Source organism: Trachymyrmex cornetzi, unplaced genomic scaffold (assembly GCF_001594075.2).
Source record: "Trachymyrmex cornetzi isolate Tcor2-1 unplaced genomic scaffold, Tcor1.1 scaffold1836, whole genome shotgun sequence".
Lineage (NCBI taxonomy): Eukaryota > Metazoa > Arthropoda > Insecta > Hymenoptera > Formicidae > Trachymyrmex > Trachymyrmex cornetzi.
The window spans coordinates 1-26,374 of NW_017296459.1; the positions used below are offsets into that span (position 1 = coordinate 1).

At 32.2% G+C, this 26,374-nt stretch overlaps 1 protein-coding gene across 3 annotated transcripts; it reads right to left on the minus strand.

The window, feature by feature from the left end:
* Nucleotides 1–5,612: 5,612 nt before the first annotated feature.
* Gad1 (glutamate decarboxylase) lies at nucleotides 5,613–25,828 on the minus strand. Of its 3 annotated transcripts, none has more exons than XM_018504855.1 (11): nucleotides 25,614–25,828; nucleotides 23,390–23,478; nucleotides 22,684–22,774; nucleotides 19,740–19,976; nucleotides 12,921–13,237; nucleotides 12,426–12,677; nucleotides 11,695–11,762; nucleotides 7,850–7,928; nucleotides 6,497–6,646; nucleotides 6,149–6,343; nucleotides 5,613–6,032 (listed from the first exon to the last, which is right to left on the minus strand). In XM_018504855.1, exons 2-11 carry the CDS (start codon nucleotides 23,444–23,446, stop codon nucleotides 5,859–5,861), a joined length of 1,620 nt encoding a protein of 539 aa, XP_018360357.1. In that variant the 5' UTR covers nucleotides 23,447–23,478; nucleotides 25,614–25,828; the 3' UTR covers nucleotides 5,613–5,858. The 3 variants fall into 3 exon arrangements, with proteins under 3 accessions (XP_018360357.1, XP_018360358.1, XP_018360359.1); XM_018504856.1 differs by lacking the exon at nucleotides 25,614–25,828 and adding an exon at nucleotides 24,483–24,528; XM_018504857.1 differs by lacking the exon at nucleotides 23,390–23,478.
* Nucleotides 25,829–26,374: the final 546 nt, after the last annotated feature.

Genomic DNA, 26,374 nt, shown 5'->3' on the forward strand with positions numbered 1-26,374 from the left:
ATTATATATATCTTTCATAATATAATAATATATAGCTGTTATATAATTAATAAAGTATTATTATAAAAATTTTGTATTTTAATATCTAATAAATCTGACAATTTTTCATAGTATAAAATAATATAATTTATTGGAGAATTTATGAAGATATTAGAATTATCGAACGACAGTACTATATGTACCAGCCGATGGTACCATAATATAAATTTCTGCTAGACGGCGTTGAATGCGAGCAAGAATGGAATGGAAACATTCCATTCTTTGCTGTTAGTTATCTCATGAAGAAATATGCAACCTAATATTGTATTGTACAACTTTTCCAACAATTTTTCAAAAATATGACAAAAATCCATAAAAGATTATTATATTTCGTCACAATATAATTCATGACTTCCTAAACCATAATGAAGTTGAAAATGCTTAGTTACATACCTATATTTAGAATTGTTTTGAAATCGTATGACGTGGCATGATTTGTACACGATCTATGATGTAATAAGTTTTGCTCACCTTATCTTTTGTCGAGAAGATTCCGTACGGTAAATTTTCAAGCGGGAAATCACTAGATGCCGAGTAATCGATGAAAGATTTCATGGTTGCAGCTACTACGAACGTCTGTCTGTCGAGTCGGTTTCTGTTGCATATGCCACTAACGACAGCAACGACGATCTGATAAGTAGCGTGAGATCCCACCAAGCTAGATTGGGAAGTAATTTATATACCTGTTTACGATGTTCGTTGCGGCGAGCCTCTGGTTTAACTAGTTCCGTTCATTAATGCAATGAAAATCATTTAATCGACTGTTTTAATTTTGCCTTGAATATCGATCAGTTAAACTTGTTAAATACGATAAAAACACTTTGATTATTGTTGTGTAACATATATATAATACATGTTCCAGCTCACACATTTTCTTTAATTAATAAATTCTTTGATTACATTAAATTGGTATATTATATTTACATTAAATTGGTATAAATAAACTTCTTAAAATCTCTAATTTTTTTTTTTTCAATTATTATGGGAATTTTGCAAAAATAATATATAGTGTCGATATATTTTATTTAATGTGTAAAATCTTCACAAAAGTTAAAAAAAAAGAAAATAGAAACAAGAGATTTATACGAGTTATATATACTAATAATTTGGGATAACAGCAGTTTATTAGACATTGATATACAGTGGATAATAAGGGCAATTAGGTGCAGGCGGTATTCGAACAACATAGTTATGTGCTAGCAAAGATCCTACATCGCCGCACATACTCTTGACTTTCGCTTCTCGTTCACGTATCAACGACATCTTACGCACACGCATGTACATATATATTTTTTCTATGTATGTATATATATATATATATATAAATGTATTTCTCATTACAGTATACGAGGACAGCTTTCCCCGAAAAAGTATTTCGAGGTTTTCTTCGCTAAATCACTAATCAATACTCTCATCGTTTGGAAGACGTGGGACTTTGTTGTTGCTTTGCTTCGTTTATCAACTTAGACTAATAATTAGACTAATAATTAATGAGATTGACGACTTCTAAAGTCGGCGCGATAAATCGCCGGTAAAGGAACTTAGTCATATTAATGACGTTTATCAGAATGAGACAATATTTTACTTCATTAACACAATTGAAGTAAAAGATTTAGTTGAATACATACATACGTACGTATTTCTCGTCGATGTAGACCGTCGAAGAAAGCAAAACGAATTTATAAATATTAGCACAATACTTTAAACATACAATAATAACGTTGAGATTTAATATGTGCAATATAACATATATGTTATAAATACAGGAGATGGCGTGCGCATTATGCAAAAATGTAAATCGTACAGTGGATTTTTAAAAATGTACATGATATTTAAATATATATGTTACACTGAAAAAATGTACTAAACTTTAATATTTGTTTAAATATACTAGATTTTTATTAAATTTAAATATATGTTTATTTAATACGAGAATCATTAATTTAAATTATCACTTTTTTATTGAGTCAATTTATATTTATTTACTAACGTAAGTAAATATTAAATTAGTACTATTGAAAAAAAAATGTTAAGATTTAATAAATTTTTTCTCAGTGTATATGCACAATACTATATAATAATTAAATATGATATTTATTTAAAAAAAAGTTTACATTAAAAATTTTATATCGCACCAACAATATGTAAAATATTCACACGCGTTAAATGGCATTTTATGTACAAATTTTTTTATAATATGATTTACTGATTATCTACAGAAAATTAATATAACATTTGCAATTCTAAATTTTATTAGTATAATTTATCCAATAAATTGGTATTTTAATATTTTACTACATTAATATTATTACTAATATCTATTATACTGACATTAAACCGCAAATATGCATAAAAATATTACGGAAAATACGGTACCAAACGTGTCAGTATATCTGCTAATTATACAAGCAAATTAATTAGGAGTCTACAGGGACGAGTATTTCCGTACAAATATATCACTCTTCGCTTAAAAAACGATCATTTACACGGGAATTAATAAGACGTGTGTAAGACCACGAGAGAGATTCGTTTATGAGTAGCATTGATTACTATGTTGGCAGTACCAACAACTATGTCTAAAAAAACTCGCAACGCCGATAGAATTATGAATAATAATTAACAATGATTTGATAGAATTCTTTTTTACAGGTATCGGTTTGCTGGTCAGATGTGAATCATTTAATTAATTTTCTTCTCGAAAAATACATTTTGTCCCTTCTTTGGCGCACAGTGATTGCAAATGAATTGCTTGAACTCTGGATCAATAAATACAATTTAATTTTACAGTATTCCAAATTTTGGCAATATTAGCTGTAATTTGTTTAAAAACTACTTTATAAAAACTTTTATATTTTCTACGTGATATAAAATTATCATATTAAAAAAATGTTTATATTTTTATTTCAAATAGCAATAAAAATTCTTATTAATGGCCTTTTATATACAAATTTTATATAAGAGCAGATAAAGGATGAATATATTTTAAATAGAGAGAGAAAAATAAATCTTTTATTTTTTTTTACCCAAAAGTATCAACACACTACAATAAATTACTTTCCTTTTAATGAATTTTATATTTACTTGTCTCATTGAGGCAGAGTTCAGCATATATATATAATGCGCTTTATATTTTACACATTACAAACGTTTCAAATTGAATTGACATCACTCGCTATAATCCATCAGCCACAAGCGCTTTCATTTAAGTACATAGGAATAACATCTTTGGCATTAAATTACAAGTAACAGGATATATCGATTGCTTTCTACTTCGAATAATCCTGTATTAATTTAATCCCGGCACTAACTGCGGTTCCCCATCTAAATACATTTGTTTAAACTTAATTAATTGTCGCGACGGCACGGCAGTCGTCAACGGAGAAAGAAACACGATGTGATTCGAAGATGCGTGTGTACATAAATACACTTATAATTCTTGTATAGTTACATCTAGATATTTCATATTACTTACTTAAACGTCTTTTTCTTGTTATTCCGTATTGGCGAGTGAATCGAAATCTATAGAATTGTTCTATTGCAAGTGTCAAACAGATCGAAACGCTTGTGATCGTCATTCGTAATAAATTTACTGTGTTTGTAGTACGTATCTATTATTTGTATAATTTCAAATAATGCTCACGAAATAAAAGAAAATGAGTTATCATCAATAAATATCAGAAAATTACAGATTATACTTTCTTGGAAATTAATATAAGAGAATATTGAAAATGATTGTTGCATCGCACAATTTATTGTGATGTGCAATCATTACTTTCAATAGTGTGTTTATGACGTTTGAATAATATTACAAATTTCTAACAGAATCGACGAACTAATTATAAAAAATGACAATCGTTCGCACGAATATTCGAAAAAGCATGTACTTTCATGGGTTTGTGTTTTGTATTCTTAAAATTTCAACACTAAATATATGTTTTGATATATTTATATATTTATACTTTTTTTATATATCTATATTAAATATATATTAATACTCTCCTTTCAATTAGAACTGTTTAACAGTAAATTATAATATACATATATTTTTGTATATAATAGATGAAGTCCATTTTGTAACGTTATCTTCGCAAACAATCGATAAATTATAAACTTTGTCAATATTTCAACAGAATAACATCCGGTGTTAAACCTATTTTCTATGGGAAATAATGTCGTATTTGTGCTACCTATCCCTAACGCTACGACGATAGAAATTTTCTATTCCGTAGCTATTGGCTGACGATTCGTTGCAAATCGTACAATGGGGATAGAGCAACATTTAAGCTCCGACAGATTAGCCACACTGCTTACAATTTACATTCTAAACGGATTTTTACACAGTCAGAAAACAGACTTGTTTTCGTTCCAGTGTATTATGGACAAATTGCAGATTCTGATTAAATTATAATAAATATTTTTATATGAATGCGTGGAAATTAATTTTTTTCAACTTTAATTAATTGTGTATAATTTTTAACAAGCTTGTCAAACAATTTTAGCTACGTAACAATAATTTAATAATTTGAACTATTAAGGATCTCAAAAATATTTGAGATGTCTAATAATTAATGGACAAAAAGGAAGGCTTAATAAGAGCGTAAGATACAACAAATGGTGTATAGAATCTTCAAATAAACCGTACAAAAATTAGTTAACAAATTAAATATATTTAATTTAACATGTTCATAAATATAAAATATTTGAAAGAAGAAAACATTCTTTTATAAATTTAAAGAAGCATTTGTAACTTTATACTAAATCTTTCAAAAGTAATTTGATATGTCATGCACAAAAGTAGTATACACATTAAAAAGAAGTTTTCGATATGTAAATTTTGAACAACATCCTAATCCGCGTTTCAAGATGAAAATTTGTATTTAAATGTTTCATTTAGAAAGCGGATGTACACTATTATTGCTTCGATTAATGAGTGATCGATAAATTTTATCACTTGCATAAATATTATCACGCATCGAGCAGCAAAAAAATAACAAATCTGCATAGCTTACGGCCGGAAGCATCTTTAACTTTGTAACTTGACTCGTAACTTCGTTTCTTGGATATGCCGTGTATTTCGTTTAAATCTAGAAAACTTATATACTACTTATATTTTTCGACGTGCAGGTAGCTGCTGCAAACTGGTCGCAGAATAAAGAAGCGTTTAACTACACATCAATCCTTCATTAATATATCATCGCCTTTTCTATTCAATAATGAGCCAAATTAAATTATTCTTCTAATGAACTAATAAACTATAGTAATAAACTGTAGTATATAAACTATATCGATTCATTATATTTTATAAAACATGTTATGAAACAATGAATGAATGTTTACGGATAAATGTATAATAGTCTAAAAAATTCACAAGAAATGTTTTCCTTGCTCAATCTAATCAAATTTAAATAGATACTAAATTAATTGGAAATTGATATCTTTACACTACGTGTAAAACGAAGTTTACAAAAAATTATATTATAATCTTGGTTAATAAATAAAACCTTATTCAAGTAAAATAAATAATTTGCGACATTTGCGTTATTAAAATGTAACATCATTTTAACGGAAAAATTAGAGAAAATCAAACCAGAGATATTCTCTCCCATCGTAATAATAAAACCGCCTATTTCTTCGTATGCCTTACGTTCATATTGGTGATTCTGAATTTTATGACCTGAGCCTCGAATTTATAACATTTTTAGAACGTGTCGCGGAAAATGCACTCATTGTCAGACAATTCACGGATATGGTGTACCAGTCGGCTAATCGCTGCACATCGTACGATTAATGCCTATATTGCCTATATATGGACAGATTTCTTACAAGTCATGGCCCAATCGATCCATCTCAGCCAGGAGAAAATCGACGTCGGCCTCCGTTACAGCGGCACTGGAAATGATGTTCCTGAAGAAGTTGGGCCGTCGATCATCTGGTTGGTAACCAACCATCAGAGTGCCAGCTTGCATCATGCGACCTTTCAGAATTGGACATATCTAGAAGACACAAACAGTTCTCTCTTATTCTCAAATTTCTCCGGAAGAAAACTTCTAAAATTGAACTTTGTTCGGCTTTATTAGATATTATACTTTGTATGTGTCTTTAAATTCACCTCGCCTAAGATTTTTATTCTCTCCGCGGTATGTGGCATATTTCGTACGCGCGTAGGTAGATACCAAAAACAGACGTTCACTAATTCAGGTTCGAGGATCAAATAATATTTGTCGGGCATTTGTTTAATCCTTCTAACCATGTACTCTGCCAGTTCCATCAGTCGATCCATGTGCTTCTCGAAACCCTCTGTTCCCTAAATGATAAAGTAATAGATTCATTTCCCAGTTTCAATCGCTGTGGAAATACAGCCTATAATATGTTACTGAGAACAATGCCGAGAAGAATGTTGACGTCTAATGAAAAAGCATAAAATCGCCTTTCTGTAACGATGCAATGGATTTTGTACCTTGGCGCGCCATTGCAACCAAAGCTTGAAAATGTCGTTGTGACGCCCGCATTGAATGACCTTATCGCCAGTGTCGTACCTCACGTCGTACAGCTTGTCCGTCATAAACAGGTATTCCGCGGACATTTGGTTACAGCTGATCAGTAGCCCCTGCAAAATGGAAACAGCTCTCGCTTTCAAAACGTACGAGAGACGGGTGTCTATAACATTTTTCCGATAACGAAGCGTTTCCGGAATTGTTTCGCGTGGTTTACGATTGACAGGTCGCCGGAGGAGGAAGAGGGCGAGTCCGTCTGGGTCGATACGACACTTCAACACATGCGCGTGAGGAGGAATACTCAGGATATTGAATTTACAAAATGGCGGATATGCCGCACCAATGTTGCACTCCATTATTGACCACCATTGTTTTAGACAAGATTATTTTTTAGTCGTTTCACTATTTATGAATGTTCTACGTCACTTGGATAATTGTATATAACGTTGATTCACGTAACTAACGAATGCTGTATTTTTAAGCTAAGAAAAAATCCTTCAATTTCCATGTTTAAGCATTGTTATTATTATTGCTTACTGTCTTTTAATGTTGACAAGTAGTAGGGAATAATTATTTAATTATTATATATAAAAAAATAAATACTTTCATATACGCGTCTTGTAGACCTATATCAACAGATGAAATAACACAATTGTCAATGTTAACAAAGCATCCTTTGGACATCGCGCTTCAAAGTCAATGGCAACGCGGTCCGACAAAAGCACGACGCGTTCTCCCCCGGATATCTCGCGGCAGCCGGTGCACGGAATTTTAATATCCGAAGGGGAAGTTCGGAGTTAGCAATAACTGAGTCGCGTGGGGGAGATATACCCTCCCCGACAGCGCGCGCTGTAGACGGACGGCAACATATGTTATCTCTTAGTTTAATTAAATTCCTGTAGTGCCAAGCGTCCTGGCACGTAGGTCTACCCCTTGGAATGCGACTAGTGTTGTCTCGTTGCCCTTACGCGATGCAAGAATTTCAGTGCTCTCGGAAACAGGGAAGATTTCTAAAAGTGCGACGCCTTAAACGTGCATGTGCAATGTTACTGTTTATTTGTGCATATTATTATTTTAGATATTTATTTCTTAACATCACGGTCGTGTGAGAATAAAATATTAAAGAAGAAAAAATAAATCAGAAATCGGAATGATATATAAATGACGCAAATAAGAAAATAGTGTTAATATTTTTGTATAGTAATTCCTGTTGAATTAGATTACTGATAATAATTATTTATAATTTTTGTAATTTAAAGACTTTTTGTTTTAATGAAAATATTATCTAATTAATAACGTCTAATTTCATAACTTACGTCTTCCTTAAAATGAATACTGGAACATTGAAGCAGAGCTCCCATAAGTTTATGTGGATTCCATGTCACTGAATCAGCTCTGAAAAATCATACATTGTTGGAATTTCACAAAAATTTCAAATTTTCTTTGATATCTAATTTTTATACTTTTAAAAGATATTTAATTTTTGTACTTTTAAATGTGAAATTTATGCGATAAAAGTAAATAATAATGTATCTAAGTTTTTCTCCTAAGCATTAAAGGTACCATTAGGTTTCTTTGTAAATGTACAAAGTGTAACTTTATGCTAAGAAAAACTCACTTAAATTTTATCTCATTAATAGTAAAGGTCTCTGTGATAACAAAGTGTATCAAATAAGCCGTACATTTTACGAATAAGTGCAGAAAATTATTCTTCTTTTGCCTTATCAGCAACCTGTCGAAGCGAGTCTTCACCGAGCTGACTGAAAAAGCCAGCCGACCTCAGCTGGTCATCAAACTCTTATCCACTCCCACGGGAACCAATAGGGGATAAAATATGAGTTATCTTCCCGCCGTGCCCACGGAAGGGGGTCTATCAATTCGAGAGAAGAGCTATTAATATAGCCACGGGACCGGATTTAACCCCCTGGTCCTCGGAGACCCACTCCGGCGGTAAAAACCTCTAACCCTTCTTAATCCTTGAAAAAGCATTGTGATATGTGAGACTCCACATTCACATTCCTTGACCCAAATTTGTGGTTTTGTTTTAGTGATTAGTGTTGCGCAATGTTATTGAAGCATAAAAGAACTAAATCCAATGAAAAATATGACAAATAATAAAACAAAGTGTTGTGATAAATATTTGTTATAAATATGTATACATAGATGAAATTATGTGGGATTTATGAAAAACTGAAAAGGTACGTGTTATTTTTTGTAAAACTTTGCTTCAAGTACATAAGTTGCGTGCATTATGATAAATATTTGATACTTGGCAAGTGACATGTTTATCGCGCGCCAGTCCTGCGTGCTGCCTGAACATCCTGTGAATGATACGAGGGTACTCTTGAAGCACCCTTGAAGCACGATTCGTGTCATTAACAGACGTTGCCCATTATTCACTCGTGTGCATCCTTCTTTATGTTACAGATCGACACACATATCTATTCGTTTGAGTCAAATAGACCTTCAATTTGTTTAAAGCAAGTAGAATTCGATCTCTTATAATCTATAAAATTCTTATGTAATATTTTTTAAATACAAAAATTAATCTTAACGTTCATTTTCTATTTTTATTTACCTTTATTTTTTGTTATGGTCTGCGAGAATTTATAATCATTTATATTTTTTTATTGTATATTAAATTTGGCAAATAATATAAAAATATTCTACAACGTTCTTTATTTTAATTTTGAATAAATATTGATGCAATAAAAAAAACTTGTTTAAAAGAAAAGATTAATTTAGGCAAGAAAGTATTTGTTTGAATTATTTCGTAATTTATCATTTTTTATATTTTAATTATAGTAATAAATTAAAATTAAAAAATAGCACTTTACATTTTTTACGTAAAACTTAATATGAACTTTTTACGAAAATTCAGGAGTATCAATTTAGTATAATAGAAAAGAAGAATTAGGTACAAACTTTTTTCTTCACATAAGACGCACAGGCCTTACTTGAGAAGCGTGTATAAAGCAAGTGATTAATGCGATTCGCAGCTGAAACTGGCGCATACGGCGCCCCTCCATTCACTTTTAAATTCGTCCAAGGTGCCAACCCCAAAAGCCGCTTGATATATATTACAGGGGATGTTAATTACTCACACCCTTAGCGTAATGCACGTATATATATGTGAAAGTTCTATGTTCAGTAGCGCAAAATTTACGCTTCCGACTCAATAATGATTAAAGGAATGCTAATAGAAATTAATCTCTATCGACAAGTATATTCTTTTAACGATAGAGAGAAGATAAGTCTCATGAAAATACAGGTCAGACATTTTCTGTAGAAAGTAGAAGATATCTCTATAATAATAAGGATTAAATAATAATTAGACTTCCTCAAAAGAGATTAAGAGAAACTAGAAACTTGTAATTAAGAATTCAGAGTTGACTTGAAGAAAGTTGAACAAGTGCTCTGAATTTCTACTTTTAACAAATGGCTACACTCTGAACTCTGAACTTCACATACACCCGCACAGTTTTCACCGACCTATCTTTTTAAGAGCGATCATTTCAACTTTATCATGAAGGTGAAATCACAGCGTTCTTTCTCGATTCTGTGTAATCTGGGACGCGGATGCAAAGAGAACAGAAGAGGAGGAAAGAGGACCGACCCGAGAACGAGGGAGGCAGTTCTCTTTGTACGAGTTTAATCCGGCATTGTCAAGCCATGGGCTTTTATTTCAGGCTTGCGGAGGAAGGCACGATGGTGGCCGCGGCGCGTCGATATAAGAGGAGAATTCTGTTCTGCAAATGTGCTCCAGGGAACTGATCCAGCTGTTGCTCATGCGTCGGATCTTTCTATACGCGCCTTTCGTTTGCCATTTTAATCAAGACTTCCAGGAAGGAAGTTCCCGTCGCAGTACAGTCCACGCAGAAAAATGGCAAACGTTCATCTACGATCGAGATAGCGAAAAAAAAAACTCGTACTGTGATAGTCTCCAGATAAATTGGAAATATTTGCAGCAAAATATACGTTGAAGAGTTTATAAAATAAGTATAAAAATTCATTTTAATTATACGAAAATTTGTCGATTTAAGAAATATCTATTAGTTATTTATTATTGTATCTTTTAACGTAGATAAGATACAATATCCTTATTGACATTCTTGAAAGATACTGTGGTATATTCTGATAGATGAATTGCTATCTCTTTCTGTACATAAATCATTCCCTAGAGACTTCTCACACCGATTTTCAGGTCAGGGATTGTCTGAATCGAGGGAGCAGATGCGCCTGGATGCAAATCGTGGATTAATCTCGCCAACCCCATGCATGTCTCGTCCGTACCCCTGACCCCTATCACAGCTCGAAGGGTTCCGTTGAATTCGTGTCCACAGATATACAAGGTGAATCACAAGTTGCGCATTTTCTCGCAGACTTTTTTGTAAATATAATTTGCACTGAATTCCGTCTATTAAAACATTCGGCTGATCGCCGTATTTTTCCACAATTTTTAATGATTAATAATAAATCTAAAATTTAATTTACGTGAAAAATATGTTATCTATTTATAATGTGAAAATATATGTTATAATATTTCCCATTACTTTTGAATACTTGTCCAAATTTCCCGCACATAATAAAATTATTTTTAATATAAAAAATTCTCTAATGCAATCTGACGCCAACCCCTCGTAGCATCCTAATCGCGGTTTATGCGAGCAATACATTACGGGCTGACTGCCTTCGACTATTCTCATGTAAAATCATTTGCAGCGCCTGACGTTCGAATCACAACCATCTTGAAAGGAGCGTATTGATTTTATCCCGTATATGCTATACGCACATCGAGGTGTTTTTTAGAGAAGTCCATTATACATAAGCCCAACTAAGCTCCAATAAACTATAAAACTCGTGGATAGAATCTCCCCTACATCGGACGTATGTGCGCGATATTCGGAAGCGGGAGTAAATAAAATTGTAAATAACGCAATAAACATTTATAAAATAGATACATAACATTTATAAAAAGACATACATAGGAAAATAACAATATTTGATTTAAAAATGGTGACAAATTACCTATGATAAATTATCTATGATAATTTTAATTAAAAAATGATTAACACAAATTTATGTCTACTGTTTTCACGGTTCAACTTTAAAATAGAAGACATAAATCAAAATAAATTTTAATATTAAATTTAGCACTCACCGTTCGATGCCGGTCATTCTCGGATGTCTGTATTTTCTCGACAGAAGCAGTCCACCACCCCAAGCCGCCTGAAACAGAAATAAATGATTATTTGATGATAGATTAAATACTCGATGATGAAAAAATGATGAGAAAAATTAACGTAAAAGATGCGAAATGTGAGATTTCATTAAGCACTTCTTAATCTGACTTATGGATCTGGTATTTTCTGAACTTCCCCCGTAACGCGGATATAATACTGGTGAAACTTCTGCCGCTTCCCACATCTATTATTTAGGTTAAGGTTCTTACTCGTTTGGCATTTACAGCTTAAATCGTGTTTGAATGGGCTTGATTGCATAAGCACATCTAGTTTGAAACGGTATTGCTTAAGTAGGAATTCGAAGTTATTCAGTTAAATTGACATCTCTTTTTTATTATTTACTATTTTGTTATTTTGTTATTATTTACTATTTAATTATTACCAGATGGGTTGTATATAATATACAAAATTAATTAGCAATTAATATACATATTTTATTAATATACATTCTTGCATTTATGCTCAATATTAAAAAAAATTTGGAAATAGATATTGCTCCATATTACGTTGTAATTATTAAAATGTTCAAACATTAAAAATTATCTGTTTTAAAACACAGTCATGTATAAATACAAGATAAATATATATTAAATATTATGTACATATTTCGTTTTTTTTTGTTTTTTTTTTTTCGAGAAGTGTTACTCACATCGACATGCAGCCATAGATTGTATTTTTGACAGATATCAGCGATTTCCGGGATCGGATCAAATGCACCAATAACTGTTGTTCCCGCAGTGGCATTCACGAAGAATGGTATGTGACCTTTGGCCTTACGCTCCAGGATTAATTCCTCCAGTTTCGATGGAATAATGCGACCGCGTTCGTCGCTAGGCACCATCACGCAATTATCCGTACCGAGGCCGCAAACGGACGCGCATGATTTCACAGAATAATGGCACTGCAGGCATTAATAATCCACGCTATTGATGAACTATCAATTTTCTCTTAATATAAAGACGTATAAAAGATTAATCAACTTTTTGAAATTTATGTAATTTCGATAGAAATTATGCTAATTTTTCTATAGTTCTCATTTTCTGCTAACAATTATTGAAAGCTGAATTTTATAAAGTATAAGAAAATTTTTGAAAATATGGGAACCATGAATTACATCATTAAACATTTAAATTGAAACACGAACCTGATCGGACGTAAACATAACTAGCTGTCCTCCAATAGCAGAGAGTCCTTTTTCTTTATAGTATGGGAACATCTTATGCCTGGCCGCAAGAAAGGCGTAAAGATTGCTAATAGATCCTCCTGGTGCGAGAATAGAATCACCGCCGCTCCAGCCTATAAGCTCGCGCATTTTTTGTAGAACAACATGCTCCATTAGAATGAATACAGGAGCGATTTCGTAGGTAAACATATTTGTGTTTGCTGTCGCAGTTAACCATTCGCCAGCCATGGACATTAAATCGAGACCGCATGATAGTTGGTTGAAGAAATGTGGATGTCCTAAAATCAAGACGAAAAAAGTTTTTTCCCTTAGAGAAAACTCGCAGTCTGATTTCGTTTGATCGAAATTTCACTAAAGTGCGTATCCATGTCAAAAATTATGCAAATGTAACGAAAAATTAATTACTACTTTGCCGATTAATCATTCTGCCGATCGTGACTGCAGTGATTGTTGACAAGTGGTTCTTAATAGCAAAGTAATTAATAATTTTGACATGGCACGTGTCCAAGTGTTATTGTGTTACACACGACCTTGTAATGTCGAGTAAGTTCAAGGCATGCAAAAGGAAAGGCGGCAAGAGAGAGATTTAAGCTCTTCCCGAGTACGTTGTCATCCGCTCGGCTGAACATCGCGCGAGGATCAGGCCTAATGCTTCTATTCGATGGGAGCCTAGCCTTCTGATGCAACTAGGGGAGCGAGTACTTTATTTTCTCTCTCTTTCTGACATAAATACCTAGACATTTCAGCCTTTTAATCCGCTATTTGCGTTCCGCGTTAAACTCGTTTAGTTTAAATTAAAGTATTTAAAAAATATTCATAAAAAAAAAGAAAATGAAACGAAGAAGCTACAAACAAAGGAGAGGAAAATGATTGATCGAAATTTAAGAAAAACGTTTTTTCCTATTTTCTTCCATATTTCACCCGGAAACAATCAATGGAACTCAGACATCACATAAAAGAACCCTACGAATACTATCACCTTTTTTAGGATAGCGTAAATCCCTTGATCCTCGAAATATGATGGATTCACTTCGTCGAATATCCGGTATCGAAAAACTTTGACCCTTGTGCTCGATAATCTTATGCTTTATCTCACGCATGTTGATATATGAGAGGCGTTGTATAAAACATTCAACGGACTTAAATATCTCAAATTTATATTGCAAAAATTATTTTAAATATTTTATTTTTAATTTATTCAATAATATTTATCTAAGAAATCGAAATTGTTAACACCGGTAATATTATTACAAGTTTATAAGAAATAATAAGTGAGCGCGTTATTTGTCTATTTAATCACACTTTAATCTTCTGATGTTAAGCAATGATTGACGCGTGGCATCACAAGCTACGGACATTGCCCTTCACTGACGGCAACAGCCTGGGATTCGCCGCGTGGTAAAGTCGAACCGACGTTAAAGGCCTAGTAGGATAATCTCCAATTCTTGTCGGAGGATTCTCTTCACGAACGCGGACCACGTATTTCCATTAAAGGAATTCCATTAATGGAAAACGATTATGCATAAAATAGTATGAATATTACTTAAAAAAGATTATCACGACTATAAATCGAAACGAATGATATTCATCTTATCAAATATATACTTTATAATTTGCTAAATAATTAATTTAGGAGAAGGTGGTACAATTTTGGACATGGTACAATTTTGAACGAAATAAGATTTGAATTCAATTTTCGAAGATTCAAGTTTAATTTTTTCCTGTTTGGTACCCTTCAATATCCTTCACACAATGAGAGAGTTATCGAACTTAAACTTCGAAAACTGGATCCAAATTTTGTTTTGTTTAGAATTGTACTATATTCGAAATTGTTCGAATAATCACTTATTCTATACTTTTTATAATCTCTGTAATACTAACAATTTATGCCACTTCTGCTCTGAAAATTTATATCGATTGCAAACACCTGATAGACATTATTTTCTCATCCATCTTGAAAGAAGTTTCGACTACTTCAATAATCTTTGTAAATAGCTACATAGACCATCATCGATTGAAGCACATATCAACGGTTTGACACGAAAATCGCCTCAGACACGATATCAGATGGTGGTATTTGCCGTTTGTCGTACTGTTATTCGCAATTATCTCGGTCCGTGGATCGTGGCACGCGTCCGGTCGAGGGGTCTGCGAGAAGACGATCTTCTCTCTTCTTCCCGTCTGGCAGAAGCGACAGAATAGCGTTCTAGCCAAGGGTGGAACAGGATTCGATGGTCCGAAGCGCCCGCATTTTGCGCGTCACACGCGTCGCTGCTCGACTAGATTGTTTGCAGAGGCTCTCAAACGACTGCACGCGTACATACCGTTCAGGAAAAACAAACACGTACGACCAACTGGTGCAAGATAAGCCGCTTTGCGTTATGTAGATTTGTGTCGTGAATTCAGGATTGTATAAAGTTCTAGCAAGTTCTTGTAGAAACTACAGTGAATTAACTACTCTCATATTATTAGCTGATATTTTCGTTTCTTATTTATATAATTTCTACATAATTTTTGGATATGGATGATAAGAATGATGATGAAACGAAGATTGATGTAATAAGTTTTGAGTAATAAACTGTTTTACAATATAAATTCAAAGAGATTATGTTTGGTTATATCTTATTTCTTTTTGCAATCATATGTTTGCGTTTAACTAAATGTTTAACGTTGACTGTGTGTCTATAGATTTCGATTTTCTGTTGCAATACAATAAACGATTTGTCTCAACCGCGGTTGGTTCTTCGTAGCGATTATGCTATCCAGGGAATCATTTTCCGACTAATTTGCTCCTGCCCTCGCATAGTCGGGAAAAAGAGAGAACTCAAGGAGAACCTGCTTTGAGCAGGCTGCGGTGATATATTATAGGACTCAGGATTTGTATGGAGCGAAGTGTGTAACTCGGGCTTAACATTAATATTGCGCAATCAATCATATTGCTCATATGGAAGGTAACATTGTGTTTGGCATTGCTGTTATATTATAAAATATGTTATAAAGCATTTTGCAAAATATTATATTGTAATATGCTTCTTTTACGTCTTTTGTTCATATTGTGAAAAATTGTAATTTTCATTTTATTACTAAAACATATAAATGTTTCTACTGAAAGACGGGAATACTCTGTAAATTATTTTACGTTTTGGGAAAAATGTATAATATCTAATTATATATTTTAATATCTAATAACGTTATTATATAGCGATAAATTTTATAAAACTATTTCTTTCCAATCGGATAACTTACAGGAAATCAGGTGCAATGTTCTTTTATTCTGCCAAATGCATAGGAACAAATGCGGGCTGCGTATTTTAAATGCTTGGTACGTTCGATCTTTTTTAACAAAAACCATCATCGTCGGAATAGCTCCCACGTGATACGGCGTTTTTCGCATTCCGTGACGAACCGATTTGCGCATTCCACAACGAACTATCGATATCAATTTAAATTCCTCCGCTGCAGTTCGACGCTGCCGTGCAAAAGCTTCGCGAAATACCGCTACCCCTATATCACGTTGTACCCTCAGCAGCTGGGTTTCGCCCCTATTTACTGTTTCCCCTCCATTCTACTAAGGAAAAATCATGTAGAAATGGCTCTTAATTACATCAATCCTATTGAAATTCGCCACGATAGTGCCACGTGCAAACTTATGTTAGCAATAACGTTGGTATCTTCATATCACAGCTACTATAATACGAAAAAAAAATTTAAACAATTCTATTTTGAATTATAGTTATGTAAGAAAATTAAATTAATCTATTAATTATTTTTTAAGTTATTGTATTATTGTATCATTTGTGACTTTATGTTACACTTTTATAATTGTTTCATTCCACAAGCAATTGTAATCTGTGAATAAAAGAAAGATCATCCAATTCGATACTGTTTCATATATAACAATAAAAATACAGATGACAGAAATGGATTACGCGAGTGTCCTGCAAATAATATTCGGTATGTATGTATGTTATGTGACCTAGAAAAAAAGTTACATTCAAGCCGATAACCTTCAGCTTCTTTTCAGGCAGCTAGAATTTCGATATGTCACAGATTTCTAGGGTTTATACAAGTTTTGTGGATTATAGTATATCGAACATACGTTTTGTGTTGAATTCTGTTACGATACTTTATCAATGAATATGTGTTGAATATATTTATACATAAAGATACGAATCATAAAAATTTTATTAATCAATCACAAATTGATTAGAGATATTGTCATTTACAATTTTTAAATAAAAATATCTTCCAATGTGATATATTATCGTTACAAATACATTTTTATCCTTAAAGTGCTACGCTTATAGTCACGAAAAAAACGAACTTTCGTAAATTTTTTAAAGAGAGAGAGTGTATGTATAGATTTATATAAAAGGTGCAACAGTATCTGAGATATCTTGCGATTTTGAAAAAGTAGTTTCGAGAAAAATTCGTTCGAAGTTTCAAGTGCAGTCTACACTAAATATTTTTCAACACAGTCATCTATTCCAGGATTATGTAGCACATATACTTTGAAAAATATAATTTTTGAAAAATCGATTTTTTCAAAATTTCTGACTAAGCGTAACCCCTTAATGTTTGTTTAAATATCTAGATTGTATTGTTTTATCAATTGTATTATTGTTGATATCTATTAACAGATTATTTGATTTCATAAACCATTCCCGATACCATATCGTTATCGACACCTTTCAACGTATTTCTGATATATCCGTCCTTCTAAAAGAACGACTTCTACATCGATACATATCAGTTGACATTCTTCATGGCTAGAACGTTTTTCTATAGCCGAGTGTAAATCTCCCTCCCTCACTTTTCCAAACCTGATATGTGAAGGGCTCCCGAATCTTGCGGTATATAATCTAATAACAAGTTTTTGTCGGCACGTATCGTGCACGCGCCCTTCGATAACGGGGGGATGATCACGCGGCCCTCGCTTCCTTTTACATGGGCTGCGGACAAACGGGATTCCTGGCTAAGTTTAGTTAGGTCTGTCCTATTGTGCATTACCATCCATTCAAGCTGGTAATCGAATCCTACCGAGATAGCGAACTTTCGCACGCTGGGAGATTCGCGGTTGACTTTTGGTATTCCATCCAGCCTTTATATTGCTATTCAGTCGCATCGATAGATCGACGTTATTAAAATAAAATTCTGTAAGTTAAAACTCGTCCATGTATATTGGATGCATTTATCTCGCTATTCGTGTTTTATTAAAGTGAACTTAGCTTTACTTAAAAAGATTGAAGAATAATTTATTTTGTATCGTGTAAAGTTTATGATAAGAGATTTTTGCGAAATTGACAAGAAAATTCAAAAAAAATTAAAAAGAATTACATTCTCTTATAAAGATTAAATAATGTACGCGCGCGTAGAAAAATTAAATTATATATACTTTCTAAATTTGTTGTTTTATATATTTATTAAAATGTTATTAAAATATTTGTGACAAAATCTAATTAATCATTAAATATTGAAAGAAGGTTTTACTTTACATAAATATACATACATATAAAATAAATTTTTTAACTAACTTATATATTTTTAAAAAGAATTTATGCAGAAGTGTAAAAATAATGAAGTAAAAATATACATAGCAGCTTTTTCTAGAAAATGTTTCATTATTTCCAATAATACGGGATGTGACATAAAAGAGGTGGCACGGAAATATCTGTTCTATAGTTATCGTGTGCGTCTGTCCATTTATTACAAACGACGTCGGTGTCTATATTTCGAGGGTTGGCCGATAGCTGTCGAGTTTCATTGGCAGTGTCTGTCGCTACCTTATCTTCACCCTTGCGAACGCGTATGCTAAATTGAATATGAAATTATGTGGCTTATCTCCCTAAGGGATAGAGACGTGCGATAACACGGCGTTAAAATGCTACTCTTGATAGGGATGCTTGCACTTTTTGCAGTATTTTTTGGTCCACTATCTCAACGTCGTGTATTTTGTGTTTAGCGTTGACATAAATTTGAATAATTTTGACGCATAAATATTTTTACTGTAACAGTAAAAAATAAGTCTACTAAGAGTTTCTTTGCGTGCATATAAAATAATTTTAGAAAGCTATAGAAATACAAAAAATAGAAAGACTCTTCGGTAATAAAAGTCGGCGACGGACGAATGACTGTTTGATACGTAAATATTTATCATTCCTGCAAGTATATCTGTTTTTCTGTAACGTCGCTAAATGCTTCAGTTCCAAAACATTTCAAGACGTTTCGAATAAAATAAAAATCTTCCTACAAACACGTACATTGGATAACCATAATCGAAATATTCTATATTATATAAGAATTGTAATAAACTTGAATTTGCAAAGTAATTCAAAATTGTTCATTTTTTTTATATTGATATTTATTTATTCTCAAAAATTCAAGCTTTTACTCTGTCATTTTTTCCAAAAAAGTTAGTTATAATTAAACTTTTTAATAATTGTGTGACGGCTGGTTCTCTTCAGAGCATATACATTTACTTTTTAGTGTAAAGACTCTAACATTAATTAAAACAGTAAAGTAATTTATACATTTATATGTCTATATAATCTAATTTCTATTAGTTTATTCTCTACTGTTGAAAAGATTTAAATATTAATTATTAGATTTTATAAAATTACACATTATACACTTATAATATCACTTATTTACAAAATTATAAGTATTTTGCTAATAGCCGACTCATTCACAGACATGGTTAATGAATTAAAAGTTGTTTGATCGAAATTTTATTACTTGTTTTAATATGAAAAAAAATAGAAATAGTTCGAATATTCTTACCGGTCTTCACTTGATACTTCAAGGTTGTAGAACAATCTAATAAGAGTTGTTGGAGAGTCAATCCGGTGTCGGGAATTTCTAAATCGAGCAGACGCATCATGTCGGCAGGATGATGAAAGTCGAGGATCTTCGCATTTCTATCATTCGTTGATTTGACGAAATCTAACAGGATGTCCACCACCTTCATCAAGAACTCTCTAGTCGCCGGATAACCCTCTGCATTATGCGGCAGAATGTCTGTGAACAAAATAAAAAATTGCAAGCGCGATTTCTTTGTCTCGTTCACTTGTTAAATAATGATTTTACGATAACCATTAATAAAAAAAACATGTAATGAGCGGCACAATCATGCATGCATAGATTTGATTGAATCGTTAATGAGCTTTCAAAACAAATTATATATTATTATATAATATTGTTGTATAATATACTTTATTATCAAATTTAATCTTTATAATTTTTAGAAATAGAATAGAATAATATTTATATAATAATTCAAGTGCAATACAATGCAATAACTACGATAACTCTCTAATTGTTGGGATCAAGTGAAATCTCTTCTACCATAGCAATTAATACCGCATTGACAAGACTCCTTTCGGCCGTCATTCAACCTACCATCTTTGATAGCATGGCATCCTTGAAGACAACGCGCAATTTGAATGATTTCACCTCATCAAACAATTGAAAGTATAGACCTATATTGACACACTCTCACTTGTTTGGTGGGATGACACCATCTTATGTATATTTTTCTTCTCTCTTCTCCTCTGTTCACAGCGAACCTGTCTGATATCTTGACACTATGTTTGTCTATTAATACAATAGCATGCAATTTATTGCGCTATCATGCACGATACAAATTATTTTAATAAATATAATTTTCAATATAAGCTTTATTCCTTTATTTAATTAATATCAGAAATTCTGAAAACTATCTTTATACTAAATTTACTTAATTTATTATTAAATTTATAAAATTAGTAATCAAATTATATATTAATATTCAAATATATGGTTTTGAAATTTTACATGCTATTTAAAATATCAAAATTATTTTCACAATTGCAAGCAAAGTATATAAGACATATTACAATGTTCCCTAATAATACATATGTATATGTGTGTGCTAGTTGGATCGTTGAATCATACAGATTCAATGAAGACAGAACAAAGTCGTTGCAACATTTTAATGCGCTCGTGGTAAATCCTCGGTAAATTGAACTGTCTTTCTATCGTAGCGTAACCATAAAGTATCCCATGAAGTGAACCATCCCCTCGTTTTCCTATTGCATTAAGGTGATCCCATGGATAAACAGCCGAGCTATACTATGAGACTTTGCTTTTAAATTATTATTTAGAATTTTAAGACGGTAAGATACGAATAAGATTTCTTAACAAACTATGCAATTACATTTTTATTTTTATATCTTTTAATATTGTAAAAATATATTGTATTTTATTATTTTAAAATATATATTGATAACATTTTATATAAAAGAAATGCCAGAATTTTTTAAGTTTATACGTTATTGTGCTTTATTAGTTTAATATAAATTTAAATAACAATTTTATTAAATCTTTGATCATATATAACAAAAATTAACTTAAGCTCGAGTTAATATTCGAGAAAAAATATTTTCGAAAAATAAAAATTTCAAAAGACAGTCCTTGACCAGTACTATTTTTTCTGAAAAGTTTCGTTCTTCGATCGATAAGAGTATTTTTTCAATCATGATCATAAGGACGCTGAATAAAAGCAGACTAAAGAAAGAAGGGCGTACGAAAACTTATGGTGAATTGCCTTGAGCCTATGGTTAGACAAGGAAAATCCCCGGCTTCCAGCGGTCGGATTCAACTAATCCAGCTCCATCAATCTAATGTCCAAAGATCTCCGTTTTTTTCTCGAGGTTTATAGCACTTTTCGAGATACAAATAAGCCTGTAGCAGTCGCTCAAGATTTCATTACGTTATAGGCATCATCTAATTGGTGTCTGTGTTCTATTTACTAATTAATACTTTTCGTTAGAATATGTAATACGCTGTATGTTCGAATATGTAACAAATATATACAGTTTTAAATGCGATAATTTTACTCGTATTCTAATTCTACGCGTGATATTTTATTGATTTTCTCAAATGTATCGCTCGGAATCGATATATCTACTGTATAGTTATTTGGTACCAGATGTGTCTAGACCCTCGCGTTTCGACTTTAATCAAAGTGCCTTTCGAGGGTAGTTACACGTGGCAATTAGTCACGCCGATTTATAAGCCGGATTACGACCTTAATTTATAGTAATACCGCAGATTTCGCGTTACGACGTAATTCACTTACATTTTTTAATTAAATTCTCGTTTTCGCGCGAGATTTACGATCGTTAATTGTTTAATAAAAATTATTCTTCGAAGCAAGAATCCATTGAAATATTCACAATTCTACAAGCGGCACGCGCGTGTCGTTATCGGTCGCTAACACTTCCCGAACGACGAGGATGACAAACCCTTCCGTCTCTCTGTGGCGTGTAATCTGTCCTCAGCCACTCGGCACCTACCAACCTCTTTAGAATAATTCTAAATCCTCTATTATTATGCACCCTTCCGACCGACAGGCCTTACGAAATTAGGACAATATTGTGACTCTTGGATTTTGCTTTCAAAAAGCCAAACCTGCGTTTGCGTGACATAGAATGTATTGATGTAATTTGTTTTTTTTTTATTTTATGTATCAATTTTGAGTACCAAATAATGCTAATGAAATATTACAATTATTATTATTATTATTATTATTATTACAATTGTAGTTTAACATATAAGTGAGAAGCGGCATTCATGCACCACACGTTTATTAGCTGTCCGCGAGGTATTTATCTTTTTACCAAAATCATGCAGTGATACTCTAATAGATATTAATTAAAAACGCTCTCATAATTGTGTCACTTACCCGAGTACTTTAAGTTGCAATGCTCTTTAGAGAGCGAATAAGTGTTTTCGGAACTCATTAGTCTGGTAGGTGAATGCGTTCGTGCGAAGTTCTGAAATCCAAAGTAACAACATTCTTTTTATGATACGCTTTGCACACGTACGTAATTTTTAATTTAATTGGATTAATTTCTAGCAAATATTAAAAGTATATTTTTATTAATTAGAGTATTAATCAACTTAATTTAAATTAAAAAATCTTATATAAATTAACCATTAATTGTTATAAATATCGGCAATCGTATGCTGGAAACTAAAAAATTAACACGGTTAGCCTAAAAATCCCTAGTTGTAGTTACGATTGAAATCAGAGAGATAGACATTGTCGACAATGTTTCCACCAACATTATGTCCATCGACTGGTATGCAATATGTACAATTCACTCACTGACATATAAACATTGGAGATATATAACTTCCGTGTACTATTATGAAAAGTTTCGATTTGTGTTGTACAATTTAAATGTAATACGTATTCGAAAGATGAGTGGAATCTGAGGAATTATATTCCTTTGTAAATTTCAATTGGTTTCACCGATCAAATATAAAAACAAGGACATAATCATAATGAAATAAAGGTATTTGATAAAGACATTGTCAACGTATCGAACTCTATGAGCATCTAAATGAGCAGACGTAATGAATGACGTGCAATGTGGATGCCTTACATATAAGTATTCCTTGATCGCTGTGATTTTAGTGCCGATCATTTGCACATTGTCCATGTCTCTGCTTGTGTCCCTCGCCTCAACAGTTCCTACAACAATCAACAATAGATTTCGCTTCAGTCACGACGTACTGCGGCGTCGAGTCTTCGGCGAGTTTCAGCGTGATTGCGAAATTGTTAAGCGAAAATTGTCGTGGTAACCACGATAGGCTGAGCGACCGAAGAAACATGGACAGAGAGCAGTTTGTGGACTTTTTTAATTAATTCCTAGAACACAAAGCTTTAGCACTTTCATAATCATATCGAAAAGTATATTGCAAATTCCATGCTAACCGATCCATATTTATTCTTTTCTCAATCAAACATGTGTTTTCGAAGCAAAAGCAGTAACGCTTAAAATAGGCTCTCTGAAACCATACATAAAAATATATAAAGAAATAAACGTTAGAAAATTTAAATAATAATTAATAAAAAATTAATTTTAAAAAAAGAAAAATTATACTATTATGTAAAGAATTATAAAAAATAAAAGATTGAATTATTACTCAAATATAAAGAATAAAGTTAATAAAAAATATTTAAAAAATACAATAATATAATATAACAGCACATAACATCGAGTATGTGATTGCATAAAAACATGTGCATAAGATGGTTAAAAAAATCCTTGAATATGCTAAAAGTCGTGCTTTTATTGTCTATGGAAGTGAATTTTAGAAAAAAATAAAGAAAGAAATTTTAATAAGTAAAAATACGATACTGAAAAAGCACAGATCAATCATATTCAAACGGGTGCTATCGCAGATGGAAGACAAAAGAATTCGAACTTATAATAAGATACAATATAATAAGATACATATATAAAGTCGTGAGGCATAGAATTGAAGAACACAGCAAACAACGAATAAAATTTGGTTTATCATTAGCTATGTTCAGCAGAAAAACAACTTTGTAATTGTTGTAAGACTTAATATGACTAGTTCTTTTTCTTATTTTCTCACGGATCAATATTATGAACCAATCATATTAAAGATTTATAATAGTTGCAAAGCTGCTTTTTTTATGAACGCAGTTATTAACTATTCTAAAAATACCTAACCGTAGAGTGAGTGAACTCAGACTATAAATCGCTCTTTGTGTTCTAAGTTTATTTAAAAGGGTAGCCTTCTTGAATTTCTCAAGCAATCAGAGATCGCTTTGCTCTCTGAATCAATAGAGCGGTCCTGGAAGCATGAGAAATCAGCTGGAAAAAATCCGAAAGAGATCCACCAATTCCTTTATATAACATTAAAACATGCACTAGAAGAAAATGTAAAGAAGAGATTAGAATGTTTATGAAACATGCATGATTAATGAATGTATTGGAAGAAAGAGTGTATGATACTAAATACTAAGATATATTGTCATTATTTATTTGTTATCAATATACAAACGCTTTTTATATTTTAAAGTAAAGAAAAACACGCGTATATATAAGCTATATTAAATTTTCGAACAGAGTTTAAGAAATAGATAAACCTCTTTTGTTAACAAGTAGTGTTTTAATTTGATAATTTTTAAAAAATCGCAACATTATTGTGTGTGTGTTTTAGCAATATTATTTTTATTTCACATTTTAATTTCTTCTTCAGTTTTTACGTAAATATCCGTTTTTCAAAAAATCATGTGTGTGTATTGTGTTCTTAATATTATTTTTTATTTTGCATTTTAATTATTTCTACAATTTTTTTTCTGACGATTCCGTAGATACAATTTAATTTTAAATTTTCGAAATTTAAGAATTTTTATAAAGCAAAATAGCAAATGATATATCCTTGCAGAAAAAAGATTATTATAATAAGGATTTGAAAAATTATCTTTACATATATAAATGTCAAAATTTTTTACAACTCTATTTATTAATTTTTTTGTTTATTATTTAAAAAATCTCTTTCATTAACAGTCATTATTAAATTATTATACACATTCAAATTTTGTTATTATTAGCTGACTAATTTGCTTTGATTCCAATAATTTTGTTAAATATAGATGTACAAACTCTTTCCAATTCCATGTCTTGTAATTTTATAAATCATTATAATTTTTTTTTAACATACAAAATAATACATTATCAAGTCAAACATTCCTCAGTAATTTTATAACACACATCACAATTTTATACAAAAAATTGCAGAATAGAAAGAAGAAATGATTTATTTATTAGAGTACAACCTTCATCTACTCACCTAATCCTGCCTTCTTCTTCGCCGGATCTTCTATGCGGCCGGATGGCTTAACTTATGGTCTCAGCGGAGGTTAGATTTTGCTCCGGAACAAACGTAGGTTTTAGGGGTGAAATGCCGACGGAGTAGCAAAGCGACGACGGGCTTCAGGGTGGTTTCCAAGGGACTGCTTCGTGTCGAAAACGCCTGGACGACTCTCGAGCTTCGGCCTGACTCGGCCTGCCTCGAGCTTGCCTGACCCAGTTTCATCTCGCGCAACCTACGCAGCCACCCTCCCCAATCGGGGGTGCTTTTACGTAGGCGTGGCCGTGTCCAGACGACTGGTGGGAGTTGAAGGGTAAAACATAGTGGTGGATACTAGGGCGTGTCACCATTTCACCAATCCCGAAGCGAACGTCACTTTTGACGTCAGAGGGAAGAAGAGTGTAAAGGAAAGCGAATATGCCAATTTTTCTTTTTGTTTGTTTTTTTGTGTTTCCAGGAACCTTTTTGTTTATCGTATTCGCGTGTGGTTTCCGTGACAGAACTATCTGTTACTATACTTTTGTGTATTATTCAATTCACCTAAGGTCGTTGAGACGAAAAAGAGTTCAGCAAACAAGAATCTTAGGATCTCCAGACCTCCAGACTACTGATGAAAGATGGAGATAGATTGACGTTCAAGATGATTCTGAGAGATATGTCAATAAACTTCCAAGGCATGCATATTTCAACAGTTATGTCATATACCCTTTACATCGTTGCACTTGAAGATGCTCGATAAA